Source organism: Acanthochromis polyacanthus, chromosome 16 (genome assembly GCF_021347895.1).
Source record: "Acanthochromis polyacanthus isolate Apoly-LR-REF ecotype Palm Island chromosome 16, KAUST_Apoly_ChrSc, whole genome shotgun sequence".
NCBI classification, from domain to species: domain Eukaryota; kingdom Metazoa; phylum Chordata; class Actinopteri; family Pomacentridae; genus Acanthochromis; species Acanthochromis polyacanthus.
This window is the reverse complement of record NC_067128.1, coordinates 32,843,453-32,859,624: the sequence shown is the minus strand read 5'-3', so window position 1 is coordinate 32,859,624 and position 16,172 is coordinate 32,843,453. Positions and strand designations below refer to the sequence as shown.

Sequence of the window (16,172 nt, the reverse complement as noted above, 5' to 3'; positions counted from 1 at the left end):
CAGCCCAACCAAAGCTCGGGTCTTAGGAGGCTACAAAAATTTACTGACTCTGCGAGCCCTATCTCCTCAGGCAGGTGTGTGAGAGTGTGTATATATATATATATATATATATATATATATATATATAAATAACATGTTCAGTTCTATAATTCTACAGTTTCAATTAGAAGATGCTTTTATCCAAAGTGGCGTACATCTGAGATCCAACACAAGGAAGGATGTAGTCAGGAGAGAACAACCTGGATAAAGAGCCATACAACAAGTTAAAGGGTGATAATAGGACCTTGGTGTCTACAGGCAGTGCAGACGTAATAGGATTTAATTTTTTTTTTCAGTTATTGCCACCCTTATTAATAAAGAAGCCCAGTTATGAATAATTGACAGGTTTCCTGCTGTCACATTTAATGCATATCGAGTCCAAACATCAGCTATCGGTCTTCGTTCACAACCAATAATCAGCATCGGTATCAACTCTAAAAACCATATCAGTGGATCACAAATTTAAAGCTACTTGTTGAATCTATTAATTAAAAATCAAACATTTTTTTATAGTAAAATCTGCAGCTCCAGCGCTGACTCTTGTTGTAAATCCTGCAGCTTCTCTCTGCACACGAGCAATTTTGGAGAGAGGTTTTCTCTTGTTAGTGGTTAATGATGCTCCTTAAATAAATGCCTGTATGTGGCCGGGACTCCAGGGAGACAGGTACTGTAGGTCTGTATAAATATACAGTGGGACGGGAAAAAGATTCATTTCTTTTGGTATCGAGGACCACATACGCCACCCCCCCTCCCCGGCTAATGAATTCAGATGGCTGCATTACTAGGATATCGTTCAGCTGAATGATGGTGGCAGATGGCCTTCATTTCCATAAGAAAGAGCAGTTGGCCCCCTTATGTATAGGCTCTAAAATAAAACCAGTTGAGACTTATTAAAAACTGCTCTCTATGTATAAGTCTACATGTAGGGGGAAAAAAAGGAAAAAAAGAAAAACAGGCTTGTCCTCCAAAGGGCGAGCTGACAGAGAGCGTTTTAATGGACAAGCAGCGGTTTGCTTTCAGCCAATTTCACCGCAGTGTCGGGTCTAATCTGTGTACACATCGTATCCACATTTCATTCAGGCTCAGATAAAACTGTGCACAACAAAAATGTGAATTCAATACAGTGCTTATAATTGAATCAAACTGAATAAGACGGACTCAATATGAGTGAATTAGATCGGCTATGTGTCATGAAAGTTGTGGACTGAAGTAAGACCGTGTACGAACATGTAAATGAGGCATAAATAAGGAAAGTACAAGGCTAGTTATGTTCCTGAATGACTAAGTCAGCCTCCTTCTGTTCAGTCTCTCTGAGTGATAAAAACACCAGCGGACGGAGCTTCCCATTATTGCCACATTATTCGCAGACGCTTAGTGCAAACTCTTAGCGAAACCGCCAGTCGACCAACCGTCCGTCTGTAAGCATCAAGTTGACCGAACCACTGAGTCGATGAAGCTGCCAGAAGGTAAATATATTACGAGGAAATGGGGAATCAAACCTGTGGTGTGCAGCGTTTCCTATAATGACCAATATAAGAATATGTCTAACAATGCACCCTACGCCCAGTGCAGTTTTAAACAGCAAAATGTGAATTCGACACAATGGGTATAATCAAATCAGACGGACTTCATATGAGTGAATTAGTTCGGCTATGTGTCATGAAAGTTGTGAAGTGAAGTCAGATCGTGTACGAACATGTAAATGAGGCAGAAAAAAAGAACCAGAACCAGTCGACTTCTGTATAAATTGCATTTCAAAGAATGTTCAGTTGCCAGTAATGACGACCCAGAGAGAAGCAAGGAGGGTGTTTTAGACTCTATGAGCGATAAAAACATGAAACGCTAGTGGATGGAGCTTCCTGTTGTTGCCACATTATTCACCAACCAACCGTCCATCTGCAAGCACCAAGCTGATTGAACCAAAGTCAGTGAAGCTACTACAAGGTAAAAAGATTATGAGTAAACTGGGACTCAAACCCGTGGTGGGCAGCGTTTCCTTCGATGTCGAATATAAGAATATGTCTTACAATCTACCCTACTCTATGTCCAGTGCAATTTCACACAATATAGATAAGACAGTCAATTCGATACAGCGGGTATACTCCAATAAGACAGTCTCCGTATGAGTGAATTAGATCCCTTTGTGTCATAAAAGTTGTGGACTGAAGTTAGACCGTGTACGAACATGTAAATGAGGCCGAAAAAAGGAACATACAAGGCCAATTATGTTTCTAAGTCTCTTCTACCAGTTGCTTTGTATGTAAATTGCATTTCAGAGTATATTTAGTTGCCAGTATGACGGCAAAGAGAGAAGCAAGGAGGGTGTTTTATTCTATGAGCGATTAAAACATGAGACGCCAGTGGACGGAGCTTCCTGTTGTTGCCACATTATTCGTAGGCGCCAACCAACCGTCCGTCTGTAAGCACCAAGTTCATCAAACTACGAGGAAATGGGGAATCGAACCCGTGGTGGGCAGCGTTTCCTTTGATGAAGAACATAAGGATATGTCTAACAATCCACCCCCACCCCCTACGTCCAGTGCAATTTCACACAACATAGATAAAACTGTGAATTTGATGCAGTGGGTATAATCGAATCAGACGGACTCCGTATGAGTGAATTAGATCGGCTATGTGTCATGAAAGTTGTGGACTGAAGTAAGACTGTGTACGAACATGTAAATGAGGCAGAAAAAAGGAAAGTACAAGGCTAATTATGTTCCTAACTGACTGATTAAGTCTCTTTTACCAGTCGCCTTCTGTGTAAATTGCATTTCTATCTTGGGAAATTAACTAGGCTATGTGGACCGCACATGTGTTCCAGCGCTCTTCATTTGAAACTTTCATGTTAATGCTGATCTGATCCTCGTTTGCGGCCGCGAGGAGGAAGAATATGTTTTCATGCGTGTGCCAGTGAGTGTGTGTGTGTGAATGCACATGTGAAGAGTGTTTAAGGAGGTTAGGGGCGGAATGCAAAACCAACTTTGAAGAAACAATTTCCGTGTAATCCGTCAGCAGCCCGGCGTCAATCCCGTCGATACTCTGCTAATTACAAAATCAATGGCCATGAATTTCCACAGCTGTCACACCCACAGGACCGGTGGAGCTGAAGCCCTCCGCCGACTGCGTTCAAACGGGCCGAGGTCGCCCTCTCGCCCTCCTTGAGCCTCCCCCTCAACCCCTGCCTCCCTCTCTCACACTTCTCCCTTACCTTTACACCCCCACCCACCCCCCTCTGTCTTTCCATATCCTCACTGTGGCGCGTTTGTCATCAGAGGACTTAAAGCTCCCGGCTCAGCATTTTTCTTTTTTTTTTCCAGTCAGGCAGGAGAAAAGACTCCTAACAGGCATTGATTAGTGGGGGACAGGCCCAGCCTCATGAAAAGCAAACTGTCAATACGGGCGCAGCATCTTCACATTGGAACAAACGAGGCCCGTCGCTCCCCAACGCTCATTCCACTCCACTTAACACATTTTATTGACAGCCCCTGTTTTTCTAATGAAATGCTAAATATATCTCCCTCGGCTGCGGCGCGCTGGCAGCTACTGTTATGGAGATGGAGAGAATGGGAGCGCAATGTGACAGTCGCACACATGTAGCCGCACACAAATTAAAATATAGCGCACACACACACACATGCAGGAGTGTTAGATTAAAGCTCCACCCTGCTGACCTTTATGTCCCCTCTTATCAGGGATCCTTCATTGTGGCAGTGATGGTCACACAAGATACAGAAAATCACTTAATGTGGTTTTTTTGTTGCTGTTTAATTTCTTTGTTTACTTAACCTTCTGAAACAGTTTCTGGCTTTTTTTATTTGGTTGCTTCCGTGACATTTTTACTGCGCTGAGGAACACGGTGGAGTTCTGTGACAGTAGGCATACGTTTGTCTGTTAGCAACATCACTCACTCACTTTGTTCATAATGTTTTATTAGAAAATTAATTATTTGTGGAAGGTTTCGGGTTTTTCACAGTGTTTTGTATTGTGTTGTTTTTGTTTTTATCCTCTGTGAGGCACTTTGTGTTACTCTATTGTATGAAAAGTGCCATATAAATAAAGTTGATTTGATTTGATTTATTTACATTTTTAGAATGTACTTTTCTGCACTAAAACAAAGGGGAAAATTAGGAGTTGTCGTTATTTATTGGTTATTATGTTATGAGTTTATTAGTCACTTGTGATGAGTTCAGTGTCTATAAAATGAGTTTAACACCCCTGGTTTACAGAGTGCAGTCAGAATAAATGTTTTCCTTGTCTGCACATGTAAACCTCTTTGACATCCTTTAATTTGTACTCAGAAAGTAGACCCAAGACTCCATCAAATGAAATTGTCTTTCACATTTTTCCACAATGTATCTTACCAACAGTGGAGGTAAACTCACCTGAGTTGGCGAGCGCGATGGCTTTGAGCGTGACGAACTCCTCCTTCTCCATGCGCAGCTTCTTGTAGCGCCGGACCAGCGGCAGGATGGCGACGTGAAGGTCCAGCAGGCCTGAGATCCTCGCCTGCTCCTCATCCACCACGTAGTCCTCGGCGTACACGATCTCGTCCTCGCAGGGCAGCGAGCGGAACACGATGCTCAGCACCAGGATCTCCATCCAGGCGCTCTGCAGTAGACTCATCTGGTCTGCCAGCGACAGCGTGGAAAAACCTGCAAAGAGCATTTGTTTTATTTTGACATCGTCTTTAAAGCTGTAACTGGACACTCGTCCTGCATGTCCAGAGATCAGTTTATTAACACCACGGCTCAATAAGTGGCCTTCTTGAGTCCTCCGTATGTTTTATGGGTTATGCAGGTACAATCGCTGCACAATCCCCTGAGAAGACCCACTTGAAACGGAGGCCAACCGCCGCATGTGGTGGCTTAAGGGAGGAATATAAATCAGTGGAGTGTGGAGGCCTTTGAAACATGAGCCTGAGCTGCTTCAGCCACCAACAGTCGGTCCTGAGGACAAATCCACTCCAAACCCCGACTATCTCTTACTCTAGCCAAGGCCCAGAAGAAATAATGCCAAATTAATTCTTCTTTACAGCAAACAACAAAGTGAATTATGTCTTTAAAAATTAACATCTTGAATTAAATTACCCTTGGTCATTGTACCATTTGTTATAATATAAAACTGTAGTTTAAAATTAGAGAAGCCGATTTTCAACACAGACCAAATAAAGGCCTTTTGGTTTAATTAGATTTACAGCAGCTGTTTAGTTGGCTGAGTTCAAACTAAAAACACTGAAACAACTTCAGCATTTATGCTCGTCACTGCTGGAATCAATTTGCCTCCAAACTTAAATTTAAACCGAGTTAAAGACTATTTTCCATTGTTTTAAATTCATGCGCAACTTTTATGTATTCAATGGTTTAAACTCTGTACTTTACATATTTAGATTATTTGCTTTTTTCTTCCTTTTAAACAACTTGAAGCACATTGTAAAGCTTTTACTTGCCTCTGTGTATGAAATGTGTCGCACATATAAACCTGCTTTTATAATTAGGCACTTTAAGTTTAGTTGAAGGAGTGATATGTAGATTTACAGATAAATTATTCATGGCCACCCATTGAGCAGAGGACAGTATCGTATTTCCAAAAGCCATTAGGGCGTTAAGAGCAAAATACTGCACTTTGTTTAAAAAAATATTTGAAAATGATGTAATTTTATAAAAAAGGAGTTTTTTTTTTCAACTCTTTCCACTGGTTCAGTAGATGAGTTAGCTCAGCTGACTGAATAACGTATTAACTTCATATATGAAGGGGTTAGAAACAGAGTGGTCTAACCCCAAATCAGAACTGTGTTTTATATAATTTCTGAAATATTTTAATATCTCCATTTTAGTATCTCCATTTTAGTGGCAAAGTGGTCTAACCCACAACCCTAGTATAGCATTACAGAGGTGTTTCCAACATTAGATCATTCTTGAAACCACTAAACTTCTCACCCATTTTTCTCCAAAACTACTGAAAGTGGGTCAGACCACTCTGCTTCCAAACCCTGACAAAAAATTTGCAGAATGACACTAAATTTGTCTAAGATGCTTTAAAAATCATCCAAGAATTACACAAAAGTTGTCAGAAATTCCTAAGGTCTTCCGAAAATGACTTAAGTTTGTACAGGAAATACATAAAAATGGTTGAAAACTTACAGAATGACAAGAGGGGGTTAGAAGCAGAGTGGTCTAACCCACAAAAAAGTCAGAACTGAATTTTATATAATTTCTGTCGGATTTTATGGTCTAGATTTTATTGTCAAAGTGGTCTAACCCACAACCCAAATATGGCGTTACAGTGGGATGTTAGACCATTCTTGAAAACACAAAACTTTGAACACATTTTTCTCTAAAACCACAGAAAGTGGGTCAGACCACCCTGTTTCCAAACCCCTCATATTCTTTCAACTAACTCACGCAAGAGAAACAGTAAGCGATCCCTGATACTAATGTAACGAAGGCAAGATGATTGGAATCTGGGAATGAAGGGTAACTGGATGATTGTTCAGCTTGAAGACGTTCTCACTGATCTACATCTTGTATGCTGAATTAGAACTGCTTGTACCTTAAAGTTATGCCAGTAATCAACACTATTACTGGGATTCTCTTTAAATTATTTGCATTATTTGCACTACAACGTGTTATAAAGGTATTATGACGGCACGAAGTTGAAGTCCAGCAAAGTTCAGCTCCAAACTAAAACAACAAAACGGTTGTCTCCTTCTTCTTCTTTTTCAGCCTCTCGCGTTCAACCTTCCAAACTCGGAGCAGGGATTCATCCGGATCTCGAGGTCGACCCATCAACTCTCTCCTCTAACGTTCGCACACTCCACATCAAACAGACGGACACCTGAAAGGACCTCAGCCCGCCACAATGCCTTTCACTGCTCTGCGGTGAATAGGAAGGTGATTGGGGGTATTGACCAGGGCCTTGAACTCACCACGCTGCTTACTTAAATCTGAACTAGTATGGATCGGAATCGGGCAGGTTGACTTAAAAGAGCTCCTCCCGATGGTTCTTATCAAGCAAATAGAGAAACGACGGAAAGAGAGAGAATGAGGCAGAGAGAAAAGAGTGCTGGGGGTGTCATTGATTAGTAGATTGTAATCAGTCCGCCAAATGCGAAAGGGGGATCGATCCGAGCCTCAGATCTGACAAACAGACAGTTGATGGAGGACATCCGGTACATGTTTAGCGGGGGGAAGGGACGACTACGGGATCGCTGGATGTAGATATGTGGGGCTGTATCAGGAATTCATGAATTTACTCCGGATTCCCAAAAGACAGTTTGGCAAGAAAATTAATGGCTTTAATCGTGTTCGGTTAGAAAAGTGAGCGAGGATGAAATGAAAGCATGTGCTCGTCTAGAAGGAGTCAAAGTGAGTGAAAATCCTCTTAAATGGTTGTAAAAGGGCAACGATTCAGGCTTAACTAAGTGTCTAATGCTTCACAGCTCCTACATGGATCAACAATAAATAAGACTGGAACATATGCACTGTTTCTACCCTCATCGCTTTTCTTCTTCTGTCACCCTCTTCATTTTCTCCACCATTCTTTTCTTTTCCCCAGCCTGTGCTTTTTTTCTCTTTTTCCACTCAATTTACTGAAGCGACGGAGTGACTTCCTGGCTCCCAGGAGGTAACCTCGGAGCTTCAGGTGCGTCGCCCGGAGGTGGCTGAGTTAAGTGTCGCTGCGGAGGGCGAATCCCCCTGATGAAATATCAATATTTCACCTTACTGATTTACTGCCGTTTGACCAAACATGACACGATATCGAGCAAACGGAGGAATGCCAGTGTCTCTGTGACAAAAAGCATGAACAGAGGTTTTCACTGCACTCACAGTAAAGGAATTCACATCTGCAAAGGAAGAATGTGAGCGATTGAAGAAGCAGAATGAAAGGGGTTTAAAGCTTTTGTGGTTGGCTGGTTAACAACGCAAGAAAAAGATTGTAAAGACTTACTTTATGCCTTTTGGAGGTAATTATTTTACCGAAAGAAATCACTGGTACAGGTCTATGGACAATCTTCAGTGAATGCAAGAGGACAATGTATCAAAGAGTGCTTCTGTTGAGCTTTTTTTCCCCATTTAGAAGTAGGTAGTTTCAAGAAAATAAACTTCATTTTGGTATTTTACTGTAGGATTTAGTTAGAATCTCTTTAACTGTGTATCTTTCTATGCATTAAAGTTACAGGTTCAATCAAAATAAAAAGGAATTTGACATTTAACAGAATTAAATATGAAAGTTCAAAGGAAATTAAATCAAACTGTATAAATTCCAGAAAATGGTCATAGTATAGTATGCTATAGTACAATAAGTTATAATATACCATGTTATAGTATCATATGTTATAGTATTTCATAGTAAAATATGTTATAGTATTGCACAGTATAGTGTTATAGTATATGTTATGGTATTGCATTGTATAATGTCACAGTATAATATAGTATGTTATATTATATTATTGTATTATTGTATAGTATATGTTTTAGTGTAGTATGTTACAGTACAGTATGTTGTAGTACAGTATGTTAAAGTAGTATGTTATAGTATAATATAGTATAGTGTAATGTCATAGTATAGTATGTTACAGTATATGTTATAGTATGTTATAGTACAGTATACTATGGTATAATATGTCATAGTGTAGTATGTTATTGTATAGTATATTGTAGTATAATATGCTATATGTTTTAGCATTGTTTCAAATTGCAGTCTCAATTTAAAATTGATTCATTATTCATCCCGACTACCATTCAGTTACTATTTTGGATAACAAACTGGGCTATGACAACATTGGTTGATCAAAATGGACGCCTTTTAATTACAGAAAGAGCCAGTATCAAAAAAAAAAAACACAAAACAACTCAATTTAGCCTTACCTAAAACAGCCTTGGCTAACTGACCAGAAAGCTTTTATATCTAATTAGCTGAGTAGAATGAGTTATCGTCGGGGTAAAACGGATAGTTTTGGCTAGATATTGAAGAATGTTTACTTTTGTTTACTTTGACATTAACCAAAGTGTTTTTGTCACCTAAACTGAAGGGCACAAGCAGCACACGGACACCATTCAGGCTTTGTTGTACTGCAGGATTAGGAGGAGGTGAATCACCACTGACTGGGACTGTAAATCCTCAGTGGCTATGTTTAACCACTGGAGCATGCCATTAACATATATTTCTATAAGCTACCCCATCCTCAGCACGCTGAAGCATGTTAGGGATTGTTTGCGGTGGAAAAACAGAAGTGCTTCGGTACAGTACAGGTACGGATCAGACGACTAATTGAATCCGCATTCGGTACAGTGAAGAGACTGAGTGGTTTGCAGTGAAGCTTGAAGCCGTCATTGAGAGCCGGGTCTAAAACAGACAGCAGTTCACTCTCTATTCATTTAGCATCATTACAGGCCTCCTAAGAGCCCTAATGGGCCTAATAAAAAGACAGAGGTAATAATGAGACTAGAGGGCCCTATATGAGCAGGAGGAGTAGGAGGGGGAGAGCCAGGGGAGAGCAAGGAACCAGAGAGAGTGTGTGAACGATATGACGGTGGAGTGTGTGTGGGAGAGGAAAAAATATTATAAAAAAGGAAGAAAGTGATACTCTGAACTGGGAAGTCAACGTGGATGTACACCAACAATACAATTAAACAGAAATATAAATGTCTGAGATGTGTTAGGATGAATGAACGGCCACAGATGTACTAATAATCTATTTTAATGACAGTAAATTTGCACTGATGAGTAAACATGTTTAATTTGACAAAAAAAATCTTGCACATAATCTTATTGTGAAAGCACGTTTTGTGCACATATTTGCCTTCATATTTCAAAAATAAAAATGGCATAAATTAGCAGCCACAGACGTACTACAAGTCTGTTTCCGTTCTCATGACGGTATATTTAACAGCAACACTGTACGGATGTGCCATAAAAATGTCTTCTAACAGTTTTGGTCCTGCCTCTTATTTTATTTTAAAAGCTCATAATTCATGTTGCATTCACATAGTTGTTTTAATATTTCAAAAACAAAACCGTAGCTGACATCTAGTCTGCACCGATGAGTTACAAACATGTTTATTTGAACAAAAAAGTCCTTTTTACTCTTGGATATAGTGTAATATGTTATAGTATTGTATGTTTTAGTGTAGCATGTTACAGTATAACAGGTTATAGTGTATTATGTTATAGTATACTATAGTATAGTATGGTATGTTACAATATAGTGTGTTATAGTAGAAAATGTTAGAGTAGAAAAAATTATAGTAAAATATCTTATGGTATAGTATGAAGTGTTAGAGTATAGCATTCTATAGTATATGAATCAAAATAGTTTGCTTCTGTTTTACTATTAAATCTGTGCACATATTTGTTTTTGTATTTCACAAATAAAAACTTGTTTGGCACAGTTTAGCAGCCACAGATGTACTAAAAGTTTGTTTTTATTCTCATGACTGTATGTTTAACAGCAAATCTGTACGGATGCACTAGAAAAACGTCTTCTAACAGTTATGCTCTTGCATCTAACTTTTATTTTGAAAGCTTATAATTCATATTTATTACACACTTTTACTTTTAACAACCAATCTCTTGCTCTTCAATCCAAAATGTTTTGCTTCTGTTTTATTATTTAATCTTTCATATTTTGTGCACCTATTTGCTTTTATATTTCAAAAATCAAAACTTTTGCACAATAAAACAGCGAAACGGCTACACCTAAAACGACGCCATGCAACAAAAATCCTCTGCATGTTTCTCCTCAGCTCTCCACATGTGGATGTTGAAGGACTTTTGCATTAATGGGGCGATCTGCACTAATGACTCTTATTACCTCATCGTTAAGGCCATTTGCGCAGTGGGCTATGAGTGTAATAGTGGGAGTGGACTGTTAAACTGTAGGGACCCCTTTTGTCTTAATCGTTACTCAGTGACACTCTGACCCGGTGGCCTCGGGTAAAGTGTCCCCAGAGTGTCACCTGGCCCTTTAATAACTCTGTCAGCTCTGCATTTAGGCCCCCACAGCATGCAAGATCAATAGTTAGAGACGGAAAATGTAACAGAAGCAAAAATATTACAGTAAAATTCGTTTCTATCCTCCTCCTGTGGCTTCGATTAAATTGAAGAATTTGGCCGCAGTAACCCCGTTTAACATTACAAAATACATCTGAGTTGGATTCTTTAAAAATAGTTCAGATGTATCCTCGTTCTCAGGATGCTGCATGAAAAAGAGGTCAGGAAAAAGTAAAAAAACTGTGCATTTGGGTCAGGGATGCTCCTGTAGTTCCTGTTAAAGCTCATTGTAAAAGTGGTGAGACAGCAGCGGTTTGATCGCTTATTCAGGCAGCAGCTCCTCGGTGTCGCTTCTGAAGTCGTTCCTGTGAGGGTCAAAGGGCTCGTTTGGGTCACCGCTCCGCCACAAACACCTCATCGCATTAATTACAGCTGGGTGTCCAAACTATGATCGATCACCAGCGGTTTAATTAGCAGATTTTTGTGGGAATTACATCCTAATGTCAGGACAGTGAATTCTACAAAGACAAACAGAACACAGAAAACCCAACAATCCAATGTAGCCTTTGGATTCCCCATGAGCGATGGTGGTGAGGAACCAAAAGATCCTGGGATAGAGAGGAGGCCAGGCTGAGGGAAGGTGGTCATCTGCCTCTACCGATTCAGTGAGAGCAGGAACGAGAGGGGTGGAGGACAGCAGGTAATAAGAAGAAAAGCACACTCGGTGCAGTACTCTGCCAAGGATGCTCAGTCATTTTGTGATTTCTGAAGGATGAAATCTTTAAAAAATTTGTGATCCGCCGCAGTGGATTTGTAGTTGAATAGCAATCATGTGATCATCAGCAGGCAGCTGACGTAGTGTTCACTTGTTGTCATGGTTACAGTGACGCCGTGCTGCTACCTCGCAATTATACAGAATCTTTAACAAACCCGTAGATCCAGACTATAAGCTGCATCACAGCCAAAATCTAATCAGTTGGTCTTTGCGTCATGTCTGACTTTCTTTGAAAATTTTAATCCAAATTTGTTTGTCCTTTTTTGAATAATGTTGCAAACAGACAGACAGACAAACCAACAGCGATCGTTGCATAATTCAACTGGATTGATTGCGCTATCCTACTACAAATCCACCACTGTGGATTTATTGGGATGTATTTGTAAGAAATGATACAAGGAACAACTGATTAAATTGTGGGGGTGTTTCTGAATCCCATCAATCCTGCCGCCCGCTACATATTTAAGTCACGTGATTTGGTATCCGTACATAACGTACACATTCATAGCTAATAGCGCAAGGTCATTTTGTTCATGGGTACATCTATATTAAATGGACACATTCTATTTTGCTATGATTTCTGATCATCAATAATAAAAAAAATGCTGCATTTCTAAAAAAAAAAAAATGCTGTGTTTCTGACAATGCCATATGAGGGAATGAACAGCCTTGGAGGAGTACTGCTCTCTGAGTGCTTCTCTTGTTATTATTTTTATTTTACTGTACAGCAGGCGTTCATGAGTTCTTTCTCTTCTAGTCATGGTTGGGATGTTTCCACAGACCTGCAGGACTTTACATTGCAGTAAAAAATGAGCCCACAGTGAGTATAAACATGACAGGAACAGAAAAACACCTACAAACTGTTTGCTTCTGAGTGTTAAGACATCGAGGCTGACACAAAGGAACAGATGACTGCTGTTGAAAGCGAAAGATAAAAGGTTTGCCTCATTTTCAGATTAAGTTTTTAAATGGCTGACTATGTTGTTACCCCCAACTGTCATCCTCCAATTCTGCACTTTTATTACTATTAACTGTTTTCTGTAATGCTGAACGGTGTAATTCAGCCCTCAGACTGTATCCAGCTGGTCATAAACAGAGATAAGTTACAAACACAACGACTACATTAACGCTCAAAACTATGGTTCAGATCCCAGTAATCAGATTACTCACACGTCAGTTTGACAGGGCGATTGCTGCCGAGCATTTACGATGATTTTGTGTTTGTTCCACAAGCGCCAGCGCCCTGTAATTACTTACAGCGGCAGCAAATGCTGTTGCCGCTGCTCCGTAAAAGATTCATCGTGTGGCTTTAAGTGTCAAACATAAATCTGATGATGAATCGGTGATTAGGGGAAACCCCGGACAGAGAGCTGAGCAGCTGGTTAGCAATGTGCCAGCTCGGGAATGAGAGAATAAATCCAGAGGTAGGAAACAAACCCAGGTGAAAAGTTTATGTGTTTAATTGTGACGGCAAAATTAATTTGCGGCGTATTCAAGCCTTGTGGTTGGTGCATTATTCTGGTGATTAATTCATAGATTAAAAAAAATAAAAAATCAACAAGTCTTTGCTTCCAGATGCTGAGGTGAGGGTTTGCTGATTGTTTTATGTCATTAGGAAATAAAGATCTTTGTGTTTTGGACTATTGGTGGGACAAAACAAGGACATTTAACCCTCTGAACCTAAAGCAGTTTCTGCAACATAAAGTCTTGTGCTTCTATGAAAACAGCAGAAGAAGTAAAAGTAGAGAGAATTAAAAAAAATATGTAAGTACAGTGAATACTTTCTAGAAGTTATAGGGAAGTGAATCATTAAATGTATGAATTAGTATGAATTTTCTTTACTTGTTTCAGAAAAAATGGGAAAAGTATGGAATCAACATTTTCCATTTACCGATAATAGGAAAAGCAGAGTGGTTCTACACATTATTCTCATTACATTTTTAATTGTTCAATTGTCTCCGTGTAAACACCGGCTGCAGTTCAGCTACAAAGTCACTGAATTTTTTTGTCTGTTGATTGCAGCCGAGTCACTAAAAACTCCACTGTTTAGTACGCTGGTTTTTGTTTTATCTGGTTCGTAACAACGGTTAATTCTCAGCAAATGTGAAATGACACGAGCAGAATGAAGTGATTCTGATCAAACATCACGATTTTTACATTTGATTAATTTCACTGCGGCACATAACGAGTGGTCAGGTCAAGGAATGTTGGAAAGTTGGAACAATTTTCTGTGTTTTTAGAGTTTCTGGCTGATAAATGGTGTCATTCTGCTGGTATTTTAAAGATAACTTTCAAACTAGGATCTTTATTTTAAATTAACCAAACAGCAACTCAAAACAAGACTTGAAACACAAAATAAGAGAAAAAATACAATGGTCGGAGGCTGGACTAAAATTAACCAAGAATTAAATTCTATATATATCAACATAATTTTGACAAATTACAAATGTACTACAAATATGTGCAATGTAAGTTTGAGATATATACAATATAAAAATGATCTTGCAGATTTTCTTTTATTGGTTAAATTACAGGTAATAGGTAAAATAACAGAAATTTATTTATTTATTTATTTATTTTTTACCCTAAAATAAAAACTTTGTCCTTTTATGCTGTGCAACTAGTAAATGGCATTATTATTTACTGTATTTAAACCTATAAATATTTGCAGGTATTCAGAATAAAAATGATGCATTTTTTTTTTAAAAATGATGCATTTTAGGAATTACAGTTTAAGATATCAACATCCTTCTGACTACACTGCAAAACAATACAAATAAATCCAATTAATTTGGATAAAACGAGTAGATTATTCGTCACTTTGGCTGAATTCTAATGCAGTCGGCTGCATGTGCAACACGCTTTATCGGTGAGTGGCATCTGCTTTGAGTCCAACCTGTGCCGCCTTTAAACAGCCCAAACTGTCTGTTTCAGCCGATAAAGATAAGCAGAAAAGAAGGACAATTGCATAACATGTCTTATTTAAGAAATCGTCAACAAGGAGAAGGGAAATCCGTCAGTGTTTCCCTAAATAAATCAATTTTACCACAGGCCCTGTGTAGTCTCCTTAAGTAAGTAAGAGGATTGCTTCCTTTAAGTCTGGGATTGAAATGGAATACATTGACATAGGGGCGGATCCCAGCCCCCCAGACTCTCCCACCCCACCCAGGCAAATCAAAGGTTTCAGCTGCTCTTTATTGATTAGATTTTAGAATATGGGACTGGCTTCTCCCTTAGGTGCAGATGAGTAGCAGATGTTAATTATCCTGTGTGTGTGCATGTGTGTGAGTGGGAGGTTGGGGGTTTACGAAACAACACAACTGAACTACTTCTCCTACTGTACCGTTTCAGCAAATCAGATGAGGGGGTTGGAAGCAGAGGGGTCTGACTCACAACAAATCTCATTTTTATATCATTTCTGTAATATTCTATGGTCTAGATTTTAGTGGCAAAGTGGTCTAACCCACAACCCAAATATAACGTTAGAGTGGAATGTTAGATTCTTGAAAACACAAAACTTTGAACCCATTTTCCTCAAAACTACAGAAAGTGGGTCAGACCACTCTGCTTCCAAAATCTTCTTGTCCAAGATGTTTCAAAAAATGATCCAAAATGAGTCAAAATGACTTGAAAATCATCCAGAATTACAAAAAAAATTCAGAAAGGACATAAAACGACTAACATTTTTCAGAATAACATGAAAATAGTCTAAAATGACTGGAAAATTATCCAAAATCAGAATTTCTCTCAAATGACTAAAAACGTGCCAGAATGACTGAAAATTTGCAGAATGACACTAAATTTGTCCAAAATGACTTGAAAATGATCCAAAACTGCAGGATATTTGTCCAGAATTACACAAAAGTTCTCAGAAATGACAAAAATCTTTAACCTGGCAATAGCCAGATTAATAATTGTGTAGTACTTGATAGTACTCCACAATATCAATCTGGGACCGCTCCATGTAAATCCGTTCGGAGGAAAGAGGCACGGATTGGACAATGCAACAGTATGTCCCGCCTCTGACAGGTTTGTTTTTAGCCAATCGCGGGATCTTCACAACGAGCGGAGCCAATTGGTAGATTAAACTCTTACCAAAACCCGTAGGTAAAAAAGCACAAACATCTTTACCATCCAGAAATGCGCAAAGCGCCTCTCGTTGTTCTTCCTTCAAAGAAGCGATAGGAGATTCAGCTAAAACTGACTTAATAGCAGCATCTACACGATCGTTGTCCTCCGTTGCCATGTTTGTTTTGATTTATCATTTATCTTCAGGTATACGTTGATGTTAGCAGACAATCGCTGAATAAATGTTAACAAAAGAAAAGAAAGGCTTAGTTTTAGAGCTGAGAAGATTTACAAG

General features: G+C 39.2%; 1 protein-coding gene across 1 annotated transcript in view; it reads right to left on the bottom strand.

Moving 5' to 3' along the window:
* LOC110952376 (steroid hormone receptor ERR2-like) overlaps positions 1-16,172 on the bottom strand; it is a 61,166-nt gene that overhangs the window by 5,731 nt on the left and 39,263 nt on the right. Inside the window, exon 6 of the mRNA XM_022195890.2 lies at positions 4,425-4,694. Within this exon, the coding sequence (XP_022051582.1) occupies positions 4,425-4,694 (270 nt within the window). The remainder of the gene's footprint in view (positions 1-4,424; positions 4,695-16,172) is intronic.